Source organism: Aquarana catesbeiana, linkage group LG11 (genome assembly GCF_042186555.1).
Source record: "Aquarana catesbeiana isolate 2022-GZ linkage group LG11, ASM4218655v1, whole genome shotgun sequence".
Taxonomy (NCBI): domain Eukaryota; kingdom Metazoa; phylum Chordata; class Amphibia; order Anura; family Ranidae; genus Aquarana; species Aquarana catesbeiana.
Genome location: NC_133334.1, coordinates 281,876,501 through 281,899,948, shown reverse-complemented (window position 1 = coordinate 281,899,948; position 23,448 = coordinate 281,876,501). Strand labels below are relative to the sequence as shown.

The 23,448-nt window shown below is 47.8% G+C and overlaps 1 protein-coding gene across 1 annotated transcript in view; it reads right to left on the bottom strand.

Moving 5' to 3' along the window:
* Nucleotides 1-23,448, bottom strand: part of CPNE7 (copine 7) — a 142,497-nt gene that overhangs the window by 53,543 nt on the left and 65,506 nt on the right. The window contains exons 4-10 of the mRNA XM_073603910.1: nucleotides 21,663-21,737; nucleotides 20,618-20,704; nucleotides 18,251-18,334; nucleotides 15,281-15,370; nucleotides 12,891-12,989; nucleotides 7,002-7,088; nucleotides 4,423-4,482 (exon numbers count right to left, since the gene is read on the bottom strand). Of these exons, the coding sequence (XP_073460011.1) occupies nucleotides 4,423-4,482; nucleotides 7,002-7,088; nucleotides 12,891-12,989; nucleotides 15,281-15,370; nucleotides 18,251-18,334; nucleotides 20,618-20,704; nucleotides 21,663-21,737 (582 nt within the window). The remainder of the gene's footprint in view (nucleotides 1-4,422; nucleotides 4,483-7,001; nucleotides 7,089-12,890; nucleotides 12,990-15,280; nucleotides 15,371-18,250; nucleotides 18,335-20,617; nucleotides 20,705-21,662; nucleotides 21,738-23,448) is intronic.

Sequence of the window (23,448 nt, the reverse complement as noted above, 5' to 3'; positions counted from 1 at the left end):
CACCACTGACATGACTAAGCAAAGCTGGTAATAGCAGAGGCCCCCATAGACGTCAAGTCTGTGCTTTAAGGTAATGTAAACCTCAGACATGAAATCTGAACAAAGCATATCCCTCTATAGTGTGTGCTTGTCTCAGTCCAGAGCACTAAGTGTTATTTCTGTCTGCTGCCTCCTTCCCCTGCTATCTGCATGAGTCACTTCTGACACCAAGAGATAAAAAGGTGACAGGGGAGGGAGCTCCAGCACACAGCCTGTGATTAACAGCCTGAGCTCTGTTCCTGTGTGTTGTGTGAAGGAGGGCAGGGTCCATTAGGGGCGCCCAGGTGCCGCCCCCTCTCTCCAGGCCACCCCCTAATGCAATGAATAGATTCATGCATAGCATGAATCAATCCACGGCCGCCGCAACTACCCCTTATTCATGCGTCCGGCCCCTTTCAGGGCACCGGGTGCATTAATTATAACGGCCACATTTTTTTTAAGCACCTGTTTAGAGCCAGAGGCTCTAATAGGCTTTAAAATAGGGTGAGCTTGTGCAGCAGAGGATGCATCCGGAGTCCACCCAGGTGTGTTGCAACAGCGAATTACAATTCGCTGTTGCAACAATGATCCTCCTCCCGGCCAATCGGGAAGTGGGTCTGATACCCGTCACCCGATTGGCTGAAAGGACAGGCGATCCTATTGGATGCCAAGGAGGAGGGGAGGAGACGCACAGTGGAAGCAAAGGGAAAAAAGAGCCACTGGCCAATCCCATTATACCCGATCCCCGCCACCCGCTCCTCAGATGCCCGATCCCCGCCAACGCTTCTTAGATGCCCGATTCCTGCCACCGCTCCTCAGATGCCCGATCCCTGCTGCCGCTCCTCAAATGCCCGATCCCCGCCGCCGCTCCTCAGATGTCCGATCCCTGCCGCCGCTCCTCAGACGCCCGATCCCTGCTGCCGCTCCTCAGATACCCGATCGCCGCCACCGCTCCTCAGATGCCTGATCCCTGCTACCGCTCTTCAGATACCCGATCCCCGCCACCGCTCCTCAGATGCCTGATCCCCACCACCGCTCCTCATATGCCCGATCCTGCCACCGCCCCTCACATGCCCGATCCCTGCCGCCGCTCCTCAGATGCCTGATCCCTGCCACTGCTTCTCAGATGCCCGATCCCTGCCGCTGCTCCTCAGATGCCCGATCCCTGCCGCCGCTCCTCAGATTGCCCGATCCCCCCCAGCGCTCCTCAGATGCCCGATCCCTGCCACCGCTCCTTGGATGCCCGATCCCTGCCATCGTTCCTCAGATGCTCGATCCCTGCCGCCGCTCCTCAGATACCCGATCCCCGCCACCGCTCCTCAGATGCCTGATCCCCCCCAGCGCTTCTCAGATGCCCGATTCCTGCCACCGCTCCTCAGATGCCCAATCCTGCTGCCGCTCCTCGGATGCCCGATCCCCGCCGCCGCTCCTCATATGCTCAATCCCTGCCGCCGCTCCTCAGATACCCGATCCCCGCCACCGCTCCTCAGATGCCCGATCCTCGCCAGCGCTTCTCAGATGCCCGATTCCTGCCACCGCTCCTCGGATGCCCGATCCCCGCCGCCGCTCCTCAGATGCCTGATCCCTGCCGCTGCTCCTCAGATGCCTGATCCCTGCTGCCACTCCTTAGATACCCGATCGCCGCCACCGCTCCTCAGATGCCTGATCCCCGCCACCCCGCTCCTCACATGCCCGATCCCTGCCGCCGCTCAAATGCCCGATCCCCGCCACTGCTCCTCATATGCTCGATCCCTGCCGCCGCTCCTCAGATACCCGATACCCGCCAGTCGCTCCTCAGATGCCCGATCCCCGCCACCGCTCCCTCAGATGCTCTTTCCCCACTGCTGCTCCTCAGATGCCCGATCCCCGCCACCGCTCCTCAGATGCCTGATCCCCGCCACCGCTTCTCAGATACCCGATCCCTGCTACCGCTCCTCAGATACCCGATCCCCGCCACCGCTCCTCAGATGCCTGATCCCCACCACCGCTCCTCATATGCCCGATCCCTGCCACCCCGCCCCTCACATGCCCGATCCCTGCCGCCGCTCCTCAGATGCCCGATCCCTGCCGCTGCTCCTCAGATGCCCGATCCCTGCCGCTGCTCCTCAGATGCCCGATCCCTGCCGCCGCTCCTCAGATGCCCGATCCCCCCCAGCGCTCCTCAGATGCCCGATCCCTGCCACCGCTCCTTGGATGCCCGATCCCTGCCATCACTCCTCAGATGCTCGATCCCTGCCGCCGCTCCTCAGATACCCGATCCCCGCCACCGCTCCTCAGATGCCTGATCCCCCCCAGTGCTTCTCAGATGCCCAATTCCTGCCACCGCTCCTCAGATGCCCGATCCCTGCTGCCGCTCCTCGGATGCCCGATCCCCGCCGCCGCTCCTCATATGCTCAATCCCTGCCGCCGCTCCTCAGATACCCGATCCCCGCCACCGCTCCTCAGATGCCCGATCCCCGCCAGCGCTTCTCAGATGCCCGATTCCTGCCACCGCTCCTCAGATGCCCGATCCCTGCTGCCGCTCCTCGGATGCCCGATCCCCCGCCGCCGCTCCTCAGATGCCTGATCCCTGCCGCTGCTCCTCAGAAGCCTGATCCCTGCTGCCGCTCCTTAGATACCCGATCGCCGCCACCGCTCCTCAGATGCCTGATCCCCGCCACCGCTCCTCACATGCCCGATCCCTGCCGCCGCTCAAATGCCCGATCCCCGCCACTGCTCCTCATATGCTCGATCCCTGCCGCCGCTCCTCAGATACCCGATACCCGCCGCCGCTCCTCAGATGCCCGATCCCTGCCACCGCTCCTCAGATGCTCTTTCCCCACTGCTGCTCCTCAGATGCCCGATCCCCGCCACCCGCACCTCAGATGCCCAATCCCTGCTGCCGCTCCTCGGATGCCCTATCCCGCCGCTGCTCCTCGGATGCCCGCCGATGCCCAGTGCCCATATGGGGTAAGTGCCCGTGGACCGACCAGCAGACGGGGGGGGGGTCGGTTGTTTGCTGCCCTCCCCAAAACAAAAGACCACCAGCCGCCACTGAAGGGGGGTGTGTGTCTTCGCTCCAATCAGCTCTCACTGAGCTCTGCAGAGTGTAGCTTCAGCTCCCCGCCCCATTTTTACTGACAGACAAGCTTTATAAATTCTGGACTTTGAACAGATGTAGGGAAGAGAAGACTGCAGATAAACAGGTACAACTTATGTAAGAGGATTTGTTTATTCCCTGTGTATCATCTGAGGCCAGTCACTTCACTGGGTATATGGAGGGTTTGCAATCACCTTAAAGCGAAGCGAAAATTGGGGCAAGATGGACTTTAATGGTGCACCAATAAAAACCATCATGCCCCAATTCCTATTTTGTTTGCCTTGGATGAGGTGCAATATTAACAATACTCACCAACCAGCTTACTTTTGATTAAGGCCATGTACTGTATGTCAATGTGTGTTGGACATGTCCTGTACACGCGTTTTGAGAGTGGTCAAATTTGTTCCTAATTTACCCCCCCACAAACCTCAGTAAACAGTTCACCTGCCTCTCTGATACTCATGGATGTCAAAACGTGTTCATTGCAGTGCACTGGAAAGAAAAGGTCCAGAACGTCTTGTTGTGCGCTGGCCCACAGGAAACAAACGATCGCAGGAACCACAATGCAGGTCCACAAATCATCAATACACATGATAGTGTGCACATATAGGCGTCTTCATTACAGCGAGTTCCATATTTCTATCCTGAACGGTTCCCTGTGACGTGGACCTGTGCTCCATTTTAAAGTTTTACGGTGAAAGTTCCACCTCGATCTCTTCTGTGCCCCTCTCTGATTTAATCTCACTTCGTGACTTTGTTATCTCATCTTACCCTGGAATAAATCTCTATGTCTGGAGGATTCTATTTTGGTATGATTCCCTCAGCGGCCAATAAGGGCACTCTCATTGGACAGGGGAGTGGCAATTAGTGGAGCTCATCAGTTTATAAAATCAGGGAAGTCCCAGTAAGGAAATAAAACGAAATCAGAGAGGGACACAGAAGAGACAATTCATACTAGGAATAGCGGGCATTATATAACTTCTGCTCATGGCTGGGACAAGGGGGGGGGGCAGGAGGGGAAGCCGCCCAGGGCACCCTCTCACCACACACACACAGGCTCCAGATTAATGGCTAGAAACCACCAGGCTGCACTGACAGTTACTGCTAATGTGCTCCAACATGCCCACTCTCCACCCACAACAGGATAGGGGGTGCAGCTCCCCATCCTTGCCCTGGGCGCTGAACCAGCCTGTCCCAGTAGGGTTTCTGCTCTTAGGCAAGATGCTTAAAATGGCTGACCCTTTATCTTATCATTGGTGTAGATGACAAAATACAAAGGGATGTGCCTGCTGGTGTTTAAGGAGGAAAGAATACTAGCTACTTACTGTAAAGTGGATTTGACAGCCGCCCATGATGTAATCGAGGAAGGAGTAAACTCTGTGAATCTATGTTATAAAAAAAAGGAAATTCATATTTGGTATAAAAATCAAAGTAAGGGTTGTAGATCATATACCATAAATCGAAAACCATCTATGAGTTACATTTCCATGAGGCATCCCTGAACCCTGCACTCTGTATATAGTGTAACCCTGAACTCTGTACTCTCTACGTTGTGTAACCCTGAACTCTGCACTCTGTACATAGCGTAACCCTGAACTCTGCACTCTATACGTAGCGCACTCCTGAGCTCTGCACTCTGTACATAGCGTAACCCTGAACTCTGCACTCTATACCTAGCGCACTCCTGAGCTCTGCACTCTGTACATAGTGTAACCCTGAACTCCGCACTCTGTACGTAGCGTACTCCTGAACTCTGCACTCTATACGTAGCGCACTCCTGAACTCTGCACTCTGTACGTAGCGTACTCCTGAACTCTGCACTCTGTACGTAGCGCACTCCTGAACTCTGCACTCTGTACGTAGTGTAACCCTGAACTATGCACTCTGTACGTAACGTGCCCCTGAACTCTGCACTCTGTACTTAGCGTAACCCTGAGCTCTGCACTCTGTACGTAGCGTAACCCTGAACTCTGCACTCTGTACATAGCATAACCATAAACTCTGCACTCTGTACGTAGCGCACTCCTGAACTCTGCACTCTGTACGTAGCGTAACCCTGAACTCTGCACTTTGTACGTAGCGTAACCCTGAACTCTGCACTCTGTACATGGCGTAACCCTGAACTCTGCACTCTGTGCGTGGCATAACCCTGAACTCTGCACTCTGTACGTAGCGTTACCCTGAACTCTGCACTCTGTACGTAGCGTAACCCTGAACTCTGCACTCTGTACGTAGCATAACCCTGAACTCTGCACTCTGTACGTAGCATTACCCTGAACTCTGCACTCTGTACGTAGCATTACCCTGAACTCTGCACTCTGTACGTAGCGTAACCCTGAACTCTGCACTCTGTACATAGCATAACCCTGAACTCTGCACTCTGTACTTAGTGCACCCCACATACAACCGACCCTTTGAGGGCAACCATACTGCTAGATGTGGCCCGCGATGAAATTGAGTTTGACACCCCTGCTAAACAGTACAATTTCCCTAAAGGCAGATGATGATATCCAAACCTCTGGAAGAAGCAACTCATCTTTTTTTCACAGTAAATTATATAAACATCTGTTGTCTAGACTTATCATCCATTAGAATCCTTCCAGTTCTCTGCCTACCATGGTACTTAAAAAATATAAAAGGTCCCTTTGCTGCAGAAAGCTGTTCTTCCAGATTCCATAGTGGCCAATCAAGTGATTAAATGGTTGGCTTGGTTTCTTAATTTTTGCTGCAGGGGAGCTGTAAGGCAGGTCCAGTGTGTGCCAATAGGAGCAGACCAGTGCATGTGCATACTCATGTTTCTAAGCATAAGGTCACTGCCAGACGCATACACGGTCAAATTAGCGCTAACGCTAAGCAGCATATTTTGAGAGCATGTGCATGCTCAGCACTGGTATTGGTGTCAAATTGCCTATTTAAGCTGAAATGTGACTTGAACAGATGGCTGAGTGGTCTTCAGCTAGTTCCTGGTTGACCTGACCTACTAGTTTTGCCTTCCCATGTATGACCTGGCTCACCTTTGGCCAGATCCTGGATTCTTGTCTAATCGTTGTGACCTCGGCCTGTGTTTTGGACTCTCCTGCCTTCGGATTTGGTACCTTGCTGCCCGGCTGACTGACCATGACTTGTACCCTGACGCTGCCTCTGCCTTATGTTCCTGAACCTCGCTGTCCGGCTGTTGCTGACCATGGCCTGTATCTTAACCCTGCCCTGCCTTCTGATTTGGTACTTCACTGACCAGCTGTTGATGGCCTTTGGCTTTTGTCCTGGCTTTGCTCCTGTCTACTGATTGGGTGCTACTTGTTTCTGCCCCTGGTTCTTACCCGGTGGGTAACAGTTGTCTGTGCCTCACACCCAACAGCTGGCACTACCTGCACCATCTAGGTCCTGACATCTCCTACCTGGGGTAGTGTTGGACAAGAGGTGCAGGACAAGCCCCTCTTTTGGTCAGTATCCACCAGGTACATGAAAGGAGCATCAGCCAACTTGAACCCTGAGCTTTCCTTTCAGCAGAGATCACATAACAGAATTCCAAGGCATTTGGTCACATGATTGGTTGCCATGGGAGACCGGAGAAGCAGGCATGTCAGTTAAGGCAAGCACTCCAGGGCTACTGTTATCAATGTAGCACTTTAATGTAGAAGAGAGGTCAGAGTGGGAGATGGAATGTATCTGATGATAGTTCCACTTTCAGAACTACTAAGGACTAGTATCTTGATCAAGAGAAATAGCGTGGAAGCTTCTAACTGAGGCTAAGCGTTTTTACTGTCACACAAACTGGCTTCCTATTGGGATATCACGTGTACCTGCCAAATCAGTGCAGCTTTGTTAGGCTTCTGTGGGGCCAAAACATCCCAAATACAACAACTACAAACACATAAAGTGTAAAGTCAGGAATTTTGCTCACCTTCATGTCAGACAATATAACTAAACCAGAGTTCTTGTAATTCCGCTTTTTTATTTTGTATTTTGGATTTATACAGTCCCATTGCACCTAAAAAGTGATAACAAAAGTGATCTTAGATTTCATACACAATAAATAAATCTGCATTCTTACAGAAATTTGCACACCTAAAGAAAAGCTGCAGTGAGGAAGTATGGAGGACCCCATTGCTGACCCCTACATCTGAAAATGCTAAGTCCTTGGCTATCATGCCAATCGATTTATTTCAATACCTTAAAAGTCATTGCCTCAGAATAGCCAGTTAACTAGCATTTTCAGAAGCAAAAACAGGTTTCAAGTTGGACCCCCCATGTTACGTAGAGAGGATTTCCCAAAAGATTTTTTTTGCAAGCCATGTTTAAAGTGTATCTAAACACAAGTAATATTTTTCAGCTTCCCAGTCATCAGATATGGTGGCTGCATTAGTTTTCTTTTTTTAAAGGCTTTTGTGTCTCTGTTTTCACCTGCTGATCCTGCAAATAACAAACGTCCTATCCTAGGGTGACACTGGTCAGTTACTGCCCCATAACGTATGAGGGAATGCGTTATGTATTTTACAGAGACTAACTGGGCAGGACTGATAATACTGCTTGGGATTTTAGTGCAACAAAGGCAAAGTGTACAAGCTCATTGGATTTCTGACAGGATCAACAGGAACCGTTTGAACGAATTGAACAGATATAACAAAACACATTTCATTTTATATTTAACAGATGAAAAGAAAGCAAATAAGAATAATTCTTAGGATTTAAATACACTTTAAAGCTTGATCAATGGCAGGATGTGGACGGTGACAATGGAGAAGAGCCGACACCGGTCCTTTTCCACCCTGACAACTTAGATGGCATTACTGGTCGGGTACTAACCAGCAGGAGCTTGAGATGAATTTGATGTTTGTGGGGCACCAGGATACAATGCTGGCCCATGCTCTTTGGGGCGGGAACATGGTTGGAAAGTGTTGTTAAAAGGATACTTTATTCACTTTTTTGTGTTCAAATTATCTCCTCCCCCTCGTTCCGAAAATTGCTCAAAAAAATGTTATTTTTGTATAAGGGATAAATAAAAGAAAGGTCTGGTGTCACCAGTGATACACCTCCATCCCTAATAGTACAATAAAAACATAGGTATCGCCTTTTGGGACTGTATATGAGGTGTGCTCAATTGGCCGATGAAATTGACAAATATAAATACAATAAAATATTTATTGCAGAAAAGATCACACATGAAAGAGTAGCATAAACAAAAGGCAAAGCCAATACAATTTTGCACATGGTTGAAGATTGCATTACATTTAAAATACATGCTTATACATGACATCTAGAACACCCGACGCGTTTCGCGAGATGTGACTCGCTCTTCAGGAGTGGAGGCATGTAGGATATATCTGGAAATGAATGACCAAAAAGGTCATGTAAAACATGAATAAATAATGGACAAATGGTAAGAGGGTCCTTGCAGAGAAGAAAAGGGACCCCATACTCACCAATCAGCAAGGCCTTGGTGCCTGTGCAGGGCCATCTTTATGCAAGGGCGCTCCTGGGCACTGCCCAGGGGCCCCAGGAACATGGGGGCCCCACAATAATCTTGCATTACATCATACTTGCCAACTGTCCCGGATTTGCTGGGACAGTCATGCTTTTTACTAACCTGTCCCAATATGGTCGTGTCCTGGGAAGCGTCCCAGAACATATACTGTGCCCTCCTGAGCCCAGTATTGTGCCCTCTTGACCCCCCCACCCCCTGTACTGTGCCATTTGTGTTAACTAGTCTGATTTATGGAATATTTTCCTTTTGTAAAATTGATTTTATTGAAAGTACTAATGAATATGTGTTTAATTCTTTTAACTATTTATACTTTATTTCTTGAAATTAGGTGCATAAATTGGGGAAAGCTGGTAGGGGCCCCAGTGCATTACTTTGCCCAGGGGCCCATGATGCTATTAAGACGGCCCTGTGCCTGTGGCTATTGTGGCTATGTTCAGGAGCTGAGGGAGCAGAGCCAACCAAAAAACCAGACCAAGGAACAATGGGAAGGCGAACATGGGACAATTGTGCGCACCTCACATAAAGTCCCATAGGGCGATACCTATGGGGTTTTTTTTTTGTATTAGGAGATCCTTTTTTCAGCAGAGAGCAGCCAGCACTTCTGCCTTTGTGGCCTAGGCCAGAATGACACCATCTCCTGCCTGAAGCCTCCTGAGATACAGTACCAATGTCATGTATCCCAGGAGGCTTCAGGGCTATGAAGAATACACTGTGCATGGGCCGTGCAGTGTCAACAGGAGGCCAGCTGCTAAGACCCCGAGAGACCCTGATGAAGTCACAAAGAAGATGGCGGCGTTGGACTCAGCAGTGCAGCAACTTCTGGAGGATGATAATGGGGCAGTGCTGGAGTCAGTGAGTGGGTGAGTATGTTATTTTCAGCTCACCCCATTGGACAGCTAAAAAAGGGTTATTATTGACATTAACCCCCAGGCAGAGTAAAGCTCTTCATTAAAATACATTCGTTTTCCCCTTTAATCGTGCTCGTCAATGATAGCCTGGATATCACAATGCAGCACCGCCATCAATCAATACATTGGTGGTCAGCCTAGTAATCAGGTTCTCCGCCATTCTGCAGCTTCACCAACAGAGATATCACTGTTTTAGAAGGAAAGAGGCTTAACCTTAAACTACATAGAGGGTTCTTTACTGTAAGAGCGGCAAGGATGTGGAATTCCCTTCCACAGGCGGTGGTCTCAGCGGGGGGCATTGATAGTTTCAAAAAACTATTAGATAAGCACCTGAACGAGCGCAACATACAGGGATATATAATGTAATACTGACATATAATCACACACATAGGTTGGACTGGATGGACTTGTGTCTTTTTTCAACCTCACCTACTATGTAACTATGTAACTATGTAACTGCCATAGAAGAATTATTCATGAAAATTTACATTTTTTATAGGACAGCAAAGATTAGACATGACATCAATGGAGCTATTGGAAAGAATAAAATTAGGAGAAAGTAGAGAAAACAAGTCGGCACCATATATCAAATAATGGATGCTATCAACGTACAGTCCAGCAGCAGAGTCTCAAAACACACTTGTGGCTGCTTCATCCCGAAAGTTAGAAGCCAGCTCTGTAGAAAATAGATGAAAGGAGACAGGGAAGCGCCATCTAAGTGTAGCAGAAAACATATACATTTTCTTCCAAAGATATAGCAACTCACATGTAAAAGGGATAAAACTTGCAAGCCTGAAGGCATGTCAGGCCTGAAGAAGGAGCATGCAACGCGTAGCCACATATGCACCGCTCTCCACCCCCAGCTGACGTCACTGCTGCTAATCACAGGGGCTCCAAGCTGGCCACAAGCGGTTCCGGGACTCTACCCAGCCTCTTTTAGCACTGTGGACACAGTGAGCGGTGTCTGTTCATTCCACCCAGCGGGACTTGCAAGGAGGGGATGTCGGGAAGTGTTTTCTATTCAGACATGCAAGTTTAATCCTTTTACATGTAAGTTGCTATATCTTTGGAATTAAAAAAGTACATGTTTTCTACTACACTTAGACGGCGCATCCCTGTCCCCCTTCATGGATTCAATTTTTTTTTTTTATACTTTAATCTAAGTTATTGGCTATAAATAGTCTTTCACCATAATTGTTATCCAATTTCACAGTAAAGGATTGGATGGAAATAATCCTATGGGTTGGTAAAGAGATTTTCTTTATCCCAGCAGCGCCTCGCCGCTCAATTACAGCTAAAGTGCCTAAGTGAGTAAACAAAACGTTTCCACTGCTGCTGATCGACTTTGTTATCAAGCGATCAGATCAATGCAGGTAACTGAGCGCTTTCGACAGCCAATTGATTTACCGGTACGAACAAACAGTCTATTGAATGACCGACTTTTGTGTATGGCTGACGTTACACACATACAGTACACCCTGGAGTTGTATCACCCCCCCCCCCCCCCCCCGATTCATTATATTATTGCCTGCGGATCATTATCAGATCTCAATGACACCTTCTAATGCTGTAAACCAATTACTGGCTTTTCTATTTCTATGCAAGTTTAAAGTCACACTAAACTCTGGTTAAAAAATGTATTCTTAACTCAAAAAAGTCCGTCCTATTGTTCTCAGCTACCTCCAAATCTCCAAATTTCTTGTTTTGCTGCTGTGATCTGACTTCCTTTTAGAGGGTGGCTACATTCATTCTCCTTGGTCCCCCCTGTATGTAGGAATGTAGCCCCTCTTGGTCCCCCTGTATGTAGGAATGTAGCCCCCCTCTCTTGGTCCCCCCTGTATGTAGGAATGTAGCCCCCCTCTCTTGGTCCCCCTGTATGTAGGAATGTAGCCCCCCTCTCTTGGTCCCCCTGTATGTAGGGATGTAGCCCCCCCTCTCTTGGTCCCCCTGTATGTAGGGATGTAGCCCCCCTCTCTTGCCCCCCCTGTATGTAGGAATGTAGCCCCCCTCTCTTGCCCCCCCCGTATGTAGGAATGTAGCCCCCCTCTCTTGGTCCCCCTGTATGTAGGAACGTAGCCATCCTGTCTAGGTTACTATTAAGTGGGGCATCAGCAAAATTGGGGATTTCTACTGAGCGGGGGATCAATAGAGCTGGGGGTTACTACTGAGTGGGGAATCGGCAGAGCTGGGGGTTACCACTGAGTGGGGGATCAGCAGATCTGGGGGTTACTACTGAGTGGGGGATCAGCAGATCTGGGGGTTACCACTGAGTGAGGGATCAGCAGATCTGGGGGTTTCTATTGAGTGGGGGATAAATAGAGCTGGGGGTTACTACTGAGTGGGGCATCAGCAGATCTGGGGGTTACTACTGAGTGGGGCATCAGCAGATCTGGGGGTTACTACTGAGTGAGGGATCAGCAGATCTGGGGGTTACTACTGAGTGGGGGATCAGCAGATATGGGGGTTACTACTGAGTGGGGGATCAGCAGATCTGGGGGTTACTACTGAGTGGGGGATCAGCAGAGCTGGGGGTTCTTACTGAGTGGGGGATCAGCAGAGATGGGGGTTACTACTGAGTGGGCGATCAGCAGATCTGGGGGTTACTACTGAGTGGGCGATCAGCAGATCTGGGGGTTACTACTGAGTGGGGGATCAGCAGATCTGGGGGTTACTACTGAGTGGGGGATCAGCAGAGCTGGGGGTTACTACTGAGTGGGGGATCAGCAGATCTGGGGGTTACTACTGAGTGGGGGATCAGCAGATCTGGGGGTTACTACTGAGTGGGGGATCAGCAGAGCTGGGGGTTCTTACTGAGTGGGGGATCAGCAGAGATGGGGGTTACTACTGAGTGGGCGATCAGCAGAGCTGGGGGTTCTTAGTGAGTGGGGGATCAGCAGAGCTGGGGGTTCTTACTGAGTGGGGGATCAGCAGAGATGGGGGTTACTACTGAGCAGGAGATCTGCTGAATGAGGGTACCAATGAGCTGGGGATCTACTGAGCCGGGGTTCTATTGAGCCCCTTTAAAACAAATTGAAAATCATCACACTCAGGGCATCTGCCAAGATTCACTAAAGCTTCAAAAAAGCATCACTGAAGCATCAAAAACAGATAAAAAAAAGCATGTTGAAGTGGTAGGCGAAGTGCAAATGAGCCCTAAAAGATAAAAAGAAGAATACTCTCGGCTGCGATGCACATCTGGTGCTGTGACGACATAATGATAGGGCGCGCCGTGTCATGTGACCAGCTCCCGATGATTCTTTTTGTTTCATTGGGACTTTTACTGATAGCGCCAGCGCCGGGTTATACCAGGACAGATGCCACCGCTAATTTACATTTCAAAAGCCACATGCCTATTTTCTCCGCTCCCCCGCGCCTGCTGAATTCTATCTCTTTTCCTCACCTTGTTCTCACCGATTGCCTTCTGCATCTCTTCAAAGGTTGCGTAAAACTCTCCAATAAAATCATGTTTTCCACGGGAGTCATAATCCCAGACTAGGCACTGGAGGGGGAGAGAGAAAGATGGAGGGGGGGAGGGGGGTTGGAAATGAGATAAAGAGTCAGAAGGAGGATTACAAGGATGGAGAGAGAGCAAGACAAGAGAAAGGAACTGATTACAGAGAAACAAGTGAGATGATCATATGAAGAACACATCAGATATCAATTTTCGACTGATGCTGGAGTTGAATCACCAACCAATAGGGACCTCCATGGTAAATTCAGCCACTTTAGTAAAAAGTGAAGGCACACTATGAGTTGAGTCCAATGAGGTTCATGTCACCTCCTGGACTTATATCATCTGACAGGTTTATGGCTCTCCCAGGGAAAACACTAAGGGCTGTGAGAAGAGAAGCACAGCAGCTATGCCCGCCCCTCCTCACTGCTGCTTATTCACAGAAGCCTTTGTATTTTATGAATTAGTTCACACAGTACAAAGGCTTCAGTGATTGGACAGGAGAAGGGGAGCATCTCCAACTCTACTGTTGGAGATGCTGAGAAGGTCCAATGTAGGGCTCCTGTAGCTACCGCTATGGCTGTCTTCCAGTAGCTCCATAAACCTTTAAGTGGGGTGCAGCATGGTGCGGAGGCAATAATTTACATGGGCAGGTGCAAAAAAAGTGTATTGAAGAAATGCAGCCTTGAAGCTGGGCACTCTCACAGTTCAGCAGCGAAACAAGGGCAGATTCCAGCATCTGTTGAGAGGGGACTGAATGGGGCCTGGCCGTCGGGTCCTAATCTGGAGAATGTCCAGAAGAGATATGACCCTACACTTACTCTCCATCAGGAACCTCTGCTTAGTGCTGTTACTACCCCTCACAGGTGGGGTACATGTCCCTACTCTGTCCACTCGCCAAACAGCATGCCAGCCTGGGAGCAAGGGCCTTATATAGGCTCTGCCTGACCCAGGGGGGCAGTTCCCCCAACAGACTCCACTCTACCTTTAATAATGACTCAGCATCATCTACAGGATGGAGGGGGAGCTGCACCTGCCTACAAATCCACTCCTGGGCCACTTCCAGGAGTGTCGGATTCCTGGTTGCCCTCTGCATTCTGTAGTTCCTCCAGCTGTGAGATAAACCCCACTACTGGGTCCTGTAGTGACATAAATACCAGGAGAAAGAACCGCAGAGCCCAGTGCCACCTACAGAACGAAAGAGGACCTGCACCTGCCTTCAAGTCCACTCGGGCCTCCTGGGCCACTTCCAGAAGAGTCAAATTTATGGTCCCCCTTTGCACTCTCTAGTTCCTCCTACTGATACCTGCCCCACTACTGTGTCCTGTAGTCCCATAGGTATTAGCATAAATAACTGCAGTGCACAGAGCCACCTACAGAATGGAAGGGAACCTGCACTCGGGCATCCTAGGCTACTTCCAGAAATGTTGGATTCCTGGTCCCCCTCTGCACTCTCTAGTTCCTCCTACTGATACCTACTCCACTACTGTGTCCTGTAGTAACAGTGGTACTGGCAGAAAGTACTGGAGAGCACAGAGCCACCTAAAGAATGGAGGAGGACCTGCACCTGCCTACAAGTCCACTTGGGCCTCCCGGGACACTTCCAGGAGTGTCAGTTTCCTGGTTGCCCTCTGCACTCTCTAGTTTGTCCTACTGATACCTACCCCACGCTTGCGTCCTGTAGTGACATAGGTACCGCCAGAAAGAACTGCAGAGCACAGAGCCACCTACAGAACGGAGGGGGAACTGCACCTGGCTGCAAGTCCTCCTGGGACACGTCCAGAAGTGTCAGATTCCTGGTACCCCTCTGTACTCTGCAGTTCCTTCTACTGATACCTACCCCACTTCTGCATCCGGTAGTCAGATAGGTACCACCAGAAAGACCTGCAGGGAACAGGGGTAAACCAGGAAATAGTAACTCTTGGGGTGTCGATTTCTCTTCAATATGGCAGCCTTTGGCAGCGTGGGCAGTGGGACAGGTGAGAATTTGCAGATTGTTTTAATGTAGAGTTCCTTTAAATAACTAAGGGTAGTGGATCATATCCCAGACCTGTAGGTAATACTTCATCTACTCACCTGACTCCTTATCAAATGAATGGGAATAAATCAGAATACAAAAGTTTGTTTCCTAAAAAACTTTCTTTCAAATGTTTGCAAGGGAATTATGTTACTTGCTGGAATTTTTTTGTTTTTTGCATTATGGTAAATTTATCAGGATAAATGAGCCTCGCTATGCTCTAGCAGGATGGACTATTAGAGGTGTAGGAACCCCATATAATGTAACATAAAGATTTGGTTTGTAGGGGAAAAAAAAATTCACGTTGTTTTTTTTCTCTTACCCTGAGCTTCCTCTTCTCCTCGCAGCAGCACAGAGAACTCAGAGACACCTTAAATGGCTCCCATACTGGGTTCAAGTTATTTTTAATGACCTACACAAAAATAAAATAAAATTTCACGCATAGAAGCTTCTATAGCAGTCACAGTTGTGCAGGCAACATATTTCACACTTCCAATACCCTCCCATATAACTGAAGGGAAACGCCGCTCCAGGTCAGCCAGCAACAATCTGCCACAATAACACAAACAGGCGCCCAATGCGCAGCAAATGTATAACGAGAAGAAAGAGTCCAGGTGGCCACACTTACTGAGAACTACCTTTATTGGAAAAAAATATATCAAAACAGGTAAAAAAAAAAATATCTTAGGATAAGCAGCAGAGGAGTGAGTTTACAAACTAACGCGTTTCGCTCTATGCTGACACTTACTCATAGCAGCCTATGAGCTTATTCTATGATGTTTTTACCTGTTTGATATCATTTTATTCAATAAAGGTGGTTATCAGTAAATGCGGCCACCCGGACTCTTCTTCTCATTAACCTCTCATACAATTTTCCTACTAAAATAACGTTCACTTAGTCCAGCTATATGTTAATATGCCTAATAATCATCGCATGTTCCCATACTGGCCAAATGATGATGATGATGATGATGAGACTGAGATGGCAATGACATTGCCTGAGCTGTATGTAGGAGACGAGGAGAGCAGCAATAGCCCAGGATATAGGACAAGGTAAAGTAGAGAGATGGGATGGGGAACACATGAGAGACGAAAGTCATGGAATGAATAAAAGTGTGAAATGAGGGGCAAGAAGAGATGGAAAGTTATGAAAGTGAATGGAGGAGGGAGAGAAAAGAAAAAGAATACTGGGAAGGAAGATGAGGAAGGGGGGGGGGGGTGTAAGAAACGGAGGGGGTGATAAGAGAAGGAAGCGGGGGGGAAGAGAAGGAAGGGGAGGTAAATGAGAGAAGAGAAGGAAGGGGAAGGAAGGGGTATGAGAAGGGAAGGGAAGTAATAGAAGTAAGAAAAGGAAGGGGCTAGGGGAAGGAATGGGGGTAAGAAAGGGAACGTGATAAAAAAAAGGAAGGGTAGGTGAGAGAGGGAAGGGGAAGTGGGAAGAGAAGGAAGAGGACATAAGAGAAGGAAGAGAGGGGGTAAGAGAGAAGGAAGGGGAAGGAATGGGGGGTAAGAAAGGGAAAGTGATAATAAAAGGAAGTAAGAGAAGGAAGGAGAAGTCGTGGGGAAGTGGGAAGAGAAGGAAAGGGACATAAGAGAAGGATGTTAGGGGTAAGGGAAGGAAGAGGAGATAATAGAAAGAAGAGGCAGAAGTAACATGAGAAGGAAGCGGAAGTAATGGAAGCAAGGAGGGGGAAGAGAAGGAATGGGGGAAAGGTAAGAAAAGGAAGGGGAGGTAAAAGAAGTCCTGTAAAGGGGTATAAGAGAAGAAAGGGTGAAGGGGGAAGAGAAGGAAGGGGACATAGGAGAAAGAAGAGACGGATGGGGCATGAGAAGGAAGAGAAAATAATGGAAGAAAGAGGGGGCAAGAGAAGGAATGAGGAAGTGTAAGAAATGGAAGGGGGGGGGGTAAAGGAGATGGAAGGAGAGGTAAGAGAAGAAAGAGGCAGAAGGGCGGTAAGAGAAAGAAAGGAGAAGATCGTCAAGTGGGGAATGTGGAGAAGGAATGGAAAGAAAGATAAAGTATTATGGGTAGGAAAGAAGGAAAAGCAAACAAAGAAGGAAGAGAAAGCATAGCACGTGTCTAAGGAAAGTAGCGGAAGACTTAGAAGAAAAAAAGAAGGATGAAGGAAAGGAAGATAAATGAAAAAAACAGTCAAACACTATTCACCTGCCTCACACCCAAGTCATGCACAGAGCTCTATGTACCCAGCATCCCGCTCACATGCCTCTCACACGCTCCTCCCGCTCTCCTCCCACTGCTCTCACACCCAGACTCCCGCTCACATGCCTCCCACACGCTCCTCCCGCTCTCCTCCCACTGCTCTCACACCCAGACTCCCGCTCACATGCCTCTCACACGCTCCTCCCGCTCTCCTCCCACTGCTCTCACACCCAGACTCCCGCTCACATGCCTCTCACACGCTCCTCCCGCTCTCCTCCCACTGCTCTCACACCCAGACTCCCGCTCACATGCCTCTCACATGCTCCTCCCGCTCTCCTCCCACTGCTCTCACACCCAGACTCCCTCTCACATGCCACTCACATGCTCCTCCCGCTCTCCTCCCACTGCTCTCACACCCAGACTCCCTCTCACATGCCTCTCACACGCTCCTCCCGCTCTCCTCCCACTGCTCTCACACCCAGACTCCCGCTCACATGCCTCCCACACGCTCCTCCCGCTCTCCTCCCACTGCTCTCACACCCAGACTCCCGCTCACATGCCTCTCACACGCTCCTCCCGCTCTCCTCCCACTGCTCTCACACCCAGACTCCCGCTCACATGCCTCTCACATGCTCCTCCCGCTCTCCTCCCACTGCTCTCACACCCAGACTCCCTCTCACATGCCACTCACATGCTCCTCCCGCTCTCCTCCCACTGCTCTCACACCCAGACTCCCTCTCACATGCCTCTCACATGCTCCTCCCGCTCTCCTCCCACTGCTCTCACACCCAGACTCCCGCTCACATGCCTCTCACACGCTCCTCCCGCTCTCCTCCCACTGCTCTCACACCCAGACTCCCGCTCACATGCCTCTCACACGCTCCTCCCGCTCTCCTCCCACTGCTCTCACACCCAGACTCCCGCTCACATGCCTCTCACATGCTCCTCCCGCTCTCCTCCCACTGCTCTCACACCCAGACTCCCTCTCACATGCCTCTCACATGCTCCTCCCGCTCTCCTCCCACTGCTCTCACACCCAGACTCCCTCTCACATGCCTCTCACATGCTCCTCCCGCTCACATACTCCTCCTGCTCTCCTCCCGCTGCTCTCACACCCAGACTCCCGCTCACCTCCGTTCTATACACCAGCTGCTCACTCTGGTCATCATTAACTCTGTAGATTTCCAGGAAAGGATCTGATTTGCTAAATAAATCCTAATGCAGAAAGAGGAAGGGTTAATGCATGTCCACAATGACACTTTGGTTATGCTTATGATGCAACACTTTCATTTTATTAATTCAAGAACATGGCTATGATATAGGAATGAATGGTCTTGACCTTCAACCACTTTTCTACCAGGGCATTTTTTTATTTCTTTTTTTTTTTTTTTTTTTGCACAAATCTGCAGAGGATATGTGAACTGTGTATATAAAGATTAACTTTTACATCAACCTATTTTTGCTTCTCTCACTGTATGAATGTTGTTCTTATTTATACCAACCTATCAAATTTTCCCTTACATTCTGCATATTGCAGTGCCTGGGATACTCTCTGCCTTCACATGTCTCTGTATTGACATCTCTCATCTTTCCAGGAATGTTGGTGACTTTGCACAAAATGCTTATAGACTCAAGACTGGATTTACTATGAGAGCATAGCAGGCCTGGGTCTAAGGGCAGCACTACCCGAGAGGTCAAACTTACAAAAATGTCCTTTCCCACCAAAGGCTCAGTTTACATCGCCACCACGGCCCCTGTGTGCCGGAAGGACAGACTCCTGTGAATGTGCCGTCATCCCATGCCAGCCAATAAAGACAGCTGAAGACCAGCACACAGGAGAAGATGCCGGCACCGGCACAGGATGGGAACTGATGAGGGAAAGGCAAGTATCAATCACTTAGGTTTGATTCTGTGTTGGCGTGCCTATAGGGGGCACCTATGTACTGTATATCCCGACTGGGCTTATTCGGTAAAAAAGGGCAAAGGACTATAACAATATTCCAAATTCTGCAAACCTTGGCAACTAATTAGATTTCATTTCGCTCAGGCCATATTGGGGAAATCTTGATTATTATTTGTATATAATCGATGCCTTAGAGCAGGGGTCTCCAAATCTTCTACACGAAGGGCCATTTTACTTTCTTTCAGATTTAAGGAGGGGGGGGGGGGCTGGACTTTGGTTAGTGGGAGTACAAAATGTCCTGGTACCAATGTGAGTAAACAATGCACTGTCTTTGGTATCAGTGAGAGGAATAGTGCCCCATCATTGGTGTCAGTGGGAGGAATAGTGCCCCATCATTGGTGACAGTGGAAGGAATAGTGTCCCATCATTGGTGTCAGTGGGAGGAATAGTGTCCCATCATTGGTGTCAGTGGGAGGAATAGTGTCCCATCATTGGTGTCAGTGGAAGAAAAAGTGCCCCGTTGTTGGTGTCAGTGGGAGAAATAGTGCCCCATCACTGATGTCAGTGGGAGAAAAAATGTCTTATCAATGGTGTCAGTGGAAGAAATAGTGCCCCATTGTTGGTGTAATTGTGAGGAATAATACCACATCATTGGCGTCAATGGGAGGAATAGTGCGCCATCATTGGTGTCAGTGGGAGGAATAGTGCCCCATCATTGGTGTCAGTGGGAGGAATAGTGCCCCCATCATTGGTATCAGTGAGAGGAATAGTTCCCCATCATTGGTGTCAGTGGGAGGAATAGTGCCCCATCATTGGTGTCAGTGGGAGGAATAGTGCCCCCATCATTGGTATCAGTGAGAGGAATAGTGCCCCATCATTGGTATCAGTGAGAGGAATAGTTCCCCATCATTGGTGTCAGTGGGAGGAATAGTGCCCCATCATTGGTGTCAGTGGGAGGAATAGTGCCCCATCATTGGTGTCAGTGGGAGGAATAGTGCCCCATCATTGGTGTCAGTGGGAGGAATAGTGTCCCATCATTGGTGTCAGTGGGAGGAATAGTGTCCCATCATTGGTGTCAGTGGGAGGAATAGTGCTCCATCATTTGTGTCAGTGGGAGGAATAGTGCTCCATCAATGGTGTCAGTGGAAGAAAAAGTGCCCCGTTGTTGGTGTCAGTGGGAGAAATAGTGCCCCATCACTGATGTCAGTGGGAGAAAAAATGTCTTATCAATGGTGTCAGTGGAAGAAATAGTGCCCCATTGTTGGTGTAATTGTGAGGAATAATACCACATCATTGGCGTCAATGGGAGGAATAGTGCCTCATCATTGGTGTCAATGGGAGGAATTGTACCCTATTTGGGATCAGTGAAATTAATTATATGCCATTGTTGGTGTCAGTGGGAAAAACAGTGGCCCAAGGGCTAGATAAAAGCAAGCAAAGGAACATTTCTAGACCCAAGACTCCAGTTTGGAGACCACCGGCTCACTCAAGGAGTCCAATGTATCTCTTTTCTGAGAGATAGTAACCTAATAATTGATCTAAGGAAAAACTTTATGTCTGTCTCCAAAAAGAAGTTTGTACCCCGTGCTTGTCACCTTGTCATCCAGTTTCCGTGCGCAGAACGACAGCTCCACATATCCGTTATTTCCCGAGATCTCCTCAGAAATGACCTGGGGGAACATCTATATTAAATTTTTTTCAAACAGGCCTCATCAAAAAGAAAATGTTGAAGCAATATTACAACTGCTGCAATGTATTTTGTTCAGTGCTTTTTCCTAGATTCTCCCAAACTGTGACAGCAAAAGTGTTTACAATTTTATATTAAGGCGTTTCCTGGTTCCTTCCATCTTCCTCCCAAAAGCTATATTTTTGCCAATTATTTTTTTTTTGTTTGTTTATTAGGTAAACTTTTTTTTTTAAAAGCTTTTTCTTAAATCTAGTGTCGCATTAAAAAAAAACATGAAATGTAAAAAAAAAAATAAAAATACATTTTTGAAAAACATTTTACCAAAATTTTTACAAGAATTACAATTTTAGCATCATACATTGTACTGCTTTGATACTAATTTTCAATAACATTTTATTCTTGAATACAATTTTAGCATTATAAACAGGACAAATCACAGAATAACATGTACAATTTTACAAGAGCAGAATGAGGAGTTATATGCTACCTTACTGAAAGAAAAAAAAAATGAACATTTCATCTTATCATTTCCAATTGCACCTGTTTAGTTTAGTTGTTTAAAAACGCAACAGAATTTCCATTTTTTTTTGTATATGACTGAGCAATACCTACTGTGCCCTGCCCACTTTTGATAAGCTACACCCACTCTTTGCAGTGCCAACCTACCTCTCCCAATTCGATTTTCCTTGAGCCTAAAGGTGGCAACCCAAAGTGAATAATAATAATAATAATAATAATAATAATAATACTATAATAATAATAATACCATTTTATGAGATTGGCTGTCAATAGATAAATATCTATTTCATAATAAAATTTCCCCATCCTATACCTAGGAAATATTTATGTTTGTGAATTGAGGATTTAAACATTTATAGTAGGAGAGAAAAACTAAACATAGATAATGCTAAGAGCTAATATGGATTACTGAATTAACCTTGTCAATTGCTCACCGTGATGGTGGATTTTCCTGCGTATTTTCCATATTTAAGGAACAATCCTTTGGTAATCCTCTTCTGTGCAACAATCTGTCAGGAAATAGAGCAAAAACCCAGAGAAAAGTTAAAGGAGCGCTCCGAACAAAACGTTACTATTTAGCATTTTGGAGTTAACGCTTTTTTTGCAATGTTATGCCCTGTACACACGGGCGGACTTTTCGGCAACAAAGGTCCAACAGTCTTTCCGACGGACTTTCCACGGACTTTTGACGGACTTCCGACAGACTTTCTAACCAACGGACTTGCCTACACACGATCACACCAAAGTCTGACGGATTCGTACGTGATGACGTACGACCAGACTAAAATAAGGAAGTTGATAGCCAGTAGCCAATAGCTGCCCTAGCATCGGTTTTCGTCCGTCGCACTAGCATACAGACGAGCGGATTTTTTGACTGGACTCGAGTCCGTCGGACAAATTGGAAACATGTTCCAAATCTAAAGTCCGTCAGATTTTCAACCAAAAAAGTCAGCTGCAGGTCCGATGGAGCCCACACACGGTCGGATTGTCCACCGGATTCGGTCCGTCGGACCAGTCCGGTCGAAAAGTCCACTCGTGTGTACGCCAAAGTAACGGGAATGCAAATGGAAATGTGGACATATTTCAACCATCACCAATCGTTCACTATCAGCTATCACAGAGGTCTCCAAACTTACTAAAACTAAGGGCCAGTTTACTGTCCTTTAGGCTTCAGGGGGCAAGACTGTGGACTGTGAAAGTAGAAAATGCCACCGGTGTCAGTGGAAGGAATGGTGCCCCATTCATGGCATTAGTGGGAGGAATAGTGCCCTATCAGTGGTATCAATAGGTAGACTAGTGCCCTATCGATGGTGTCAGTTTAAGGAATGGTGCCCCATTCATGGCATCAGTGGGAGGAATAGTGCCCTATCTTTGGTATCAATAGGTAGAATAGTGCCCTATCGATGGTGTCAGTGGGTAGAATAGTGTCCCATCAATTGTAAAATTGTTGGACATGAAAAATGGACTTTATAGGCACACCCATACAAATTATTTAAAATATAATATCTTTTATTTAAACATAGTTAAAACAGCATACCAAATTGGTACCAATTATGTAAATAAAAAAATATCCTTGTTAAGTATTAGATATTCCAAAGGTTTGATACGGTTTGTGGTTGAGGCTGGATAAAGGTTGCCCTACATGTTTTACGCGAGTCAGCGCTTTTTCAGGAGCTTGAGAATAATGCTAGGATCAAAGATGATATCAAAAATATATGCAAATACCATAGCATCACGATCCCATGGCTATCCAGACATCTCAATCAACAATGAGAAGATAAATATATGGAGAAATCTGCATAGAAATCTCAAAAGATAACTGTCTCCCAAACTCATCATATCCCCCTAGTGCTGTTATCCACAGATGCGGAGAAGGCATTTGATAGGGTTGACTGGGGATTTTTAAAAGCTACAACATATTGGACTGGGGGCGGGGATGCAGAGCTGGTTCTCAAATCTATATTCAACACCGACGGCACGAGTTAAGATCGATGATATATTGTCAGATCCCTTCCCAATAGGAAACGGGACTCGCCAGGGTTGCCCAATGTCTCCTATCATTTTTGTTCTTACCTTAGAACCACTTTTGAGAATGATATGAGCCAATGGGGATATTAGAGGTATTTTAACAAAAGGCGGAGGACATAAAATTGCCGTTCATGCGGATGATTTGATGTTCTTTGTTTCTTCGCCACTAATATCCCTTCCATCCCTACTACA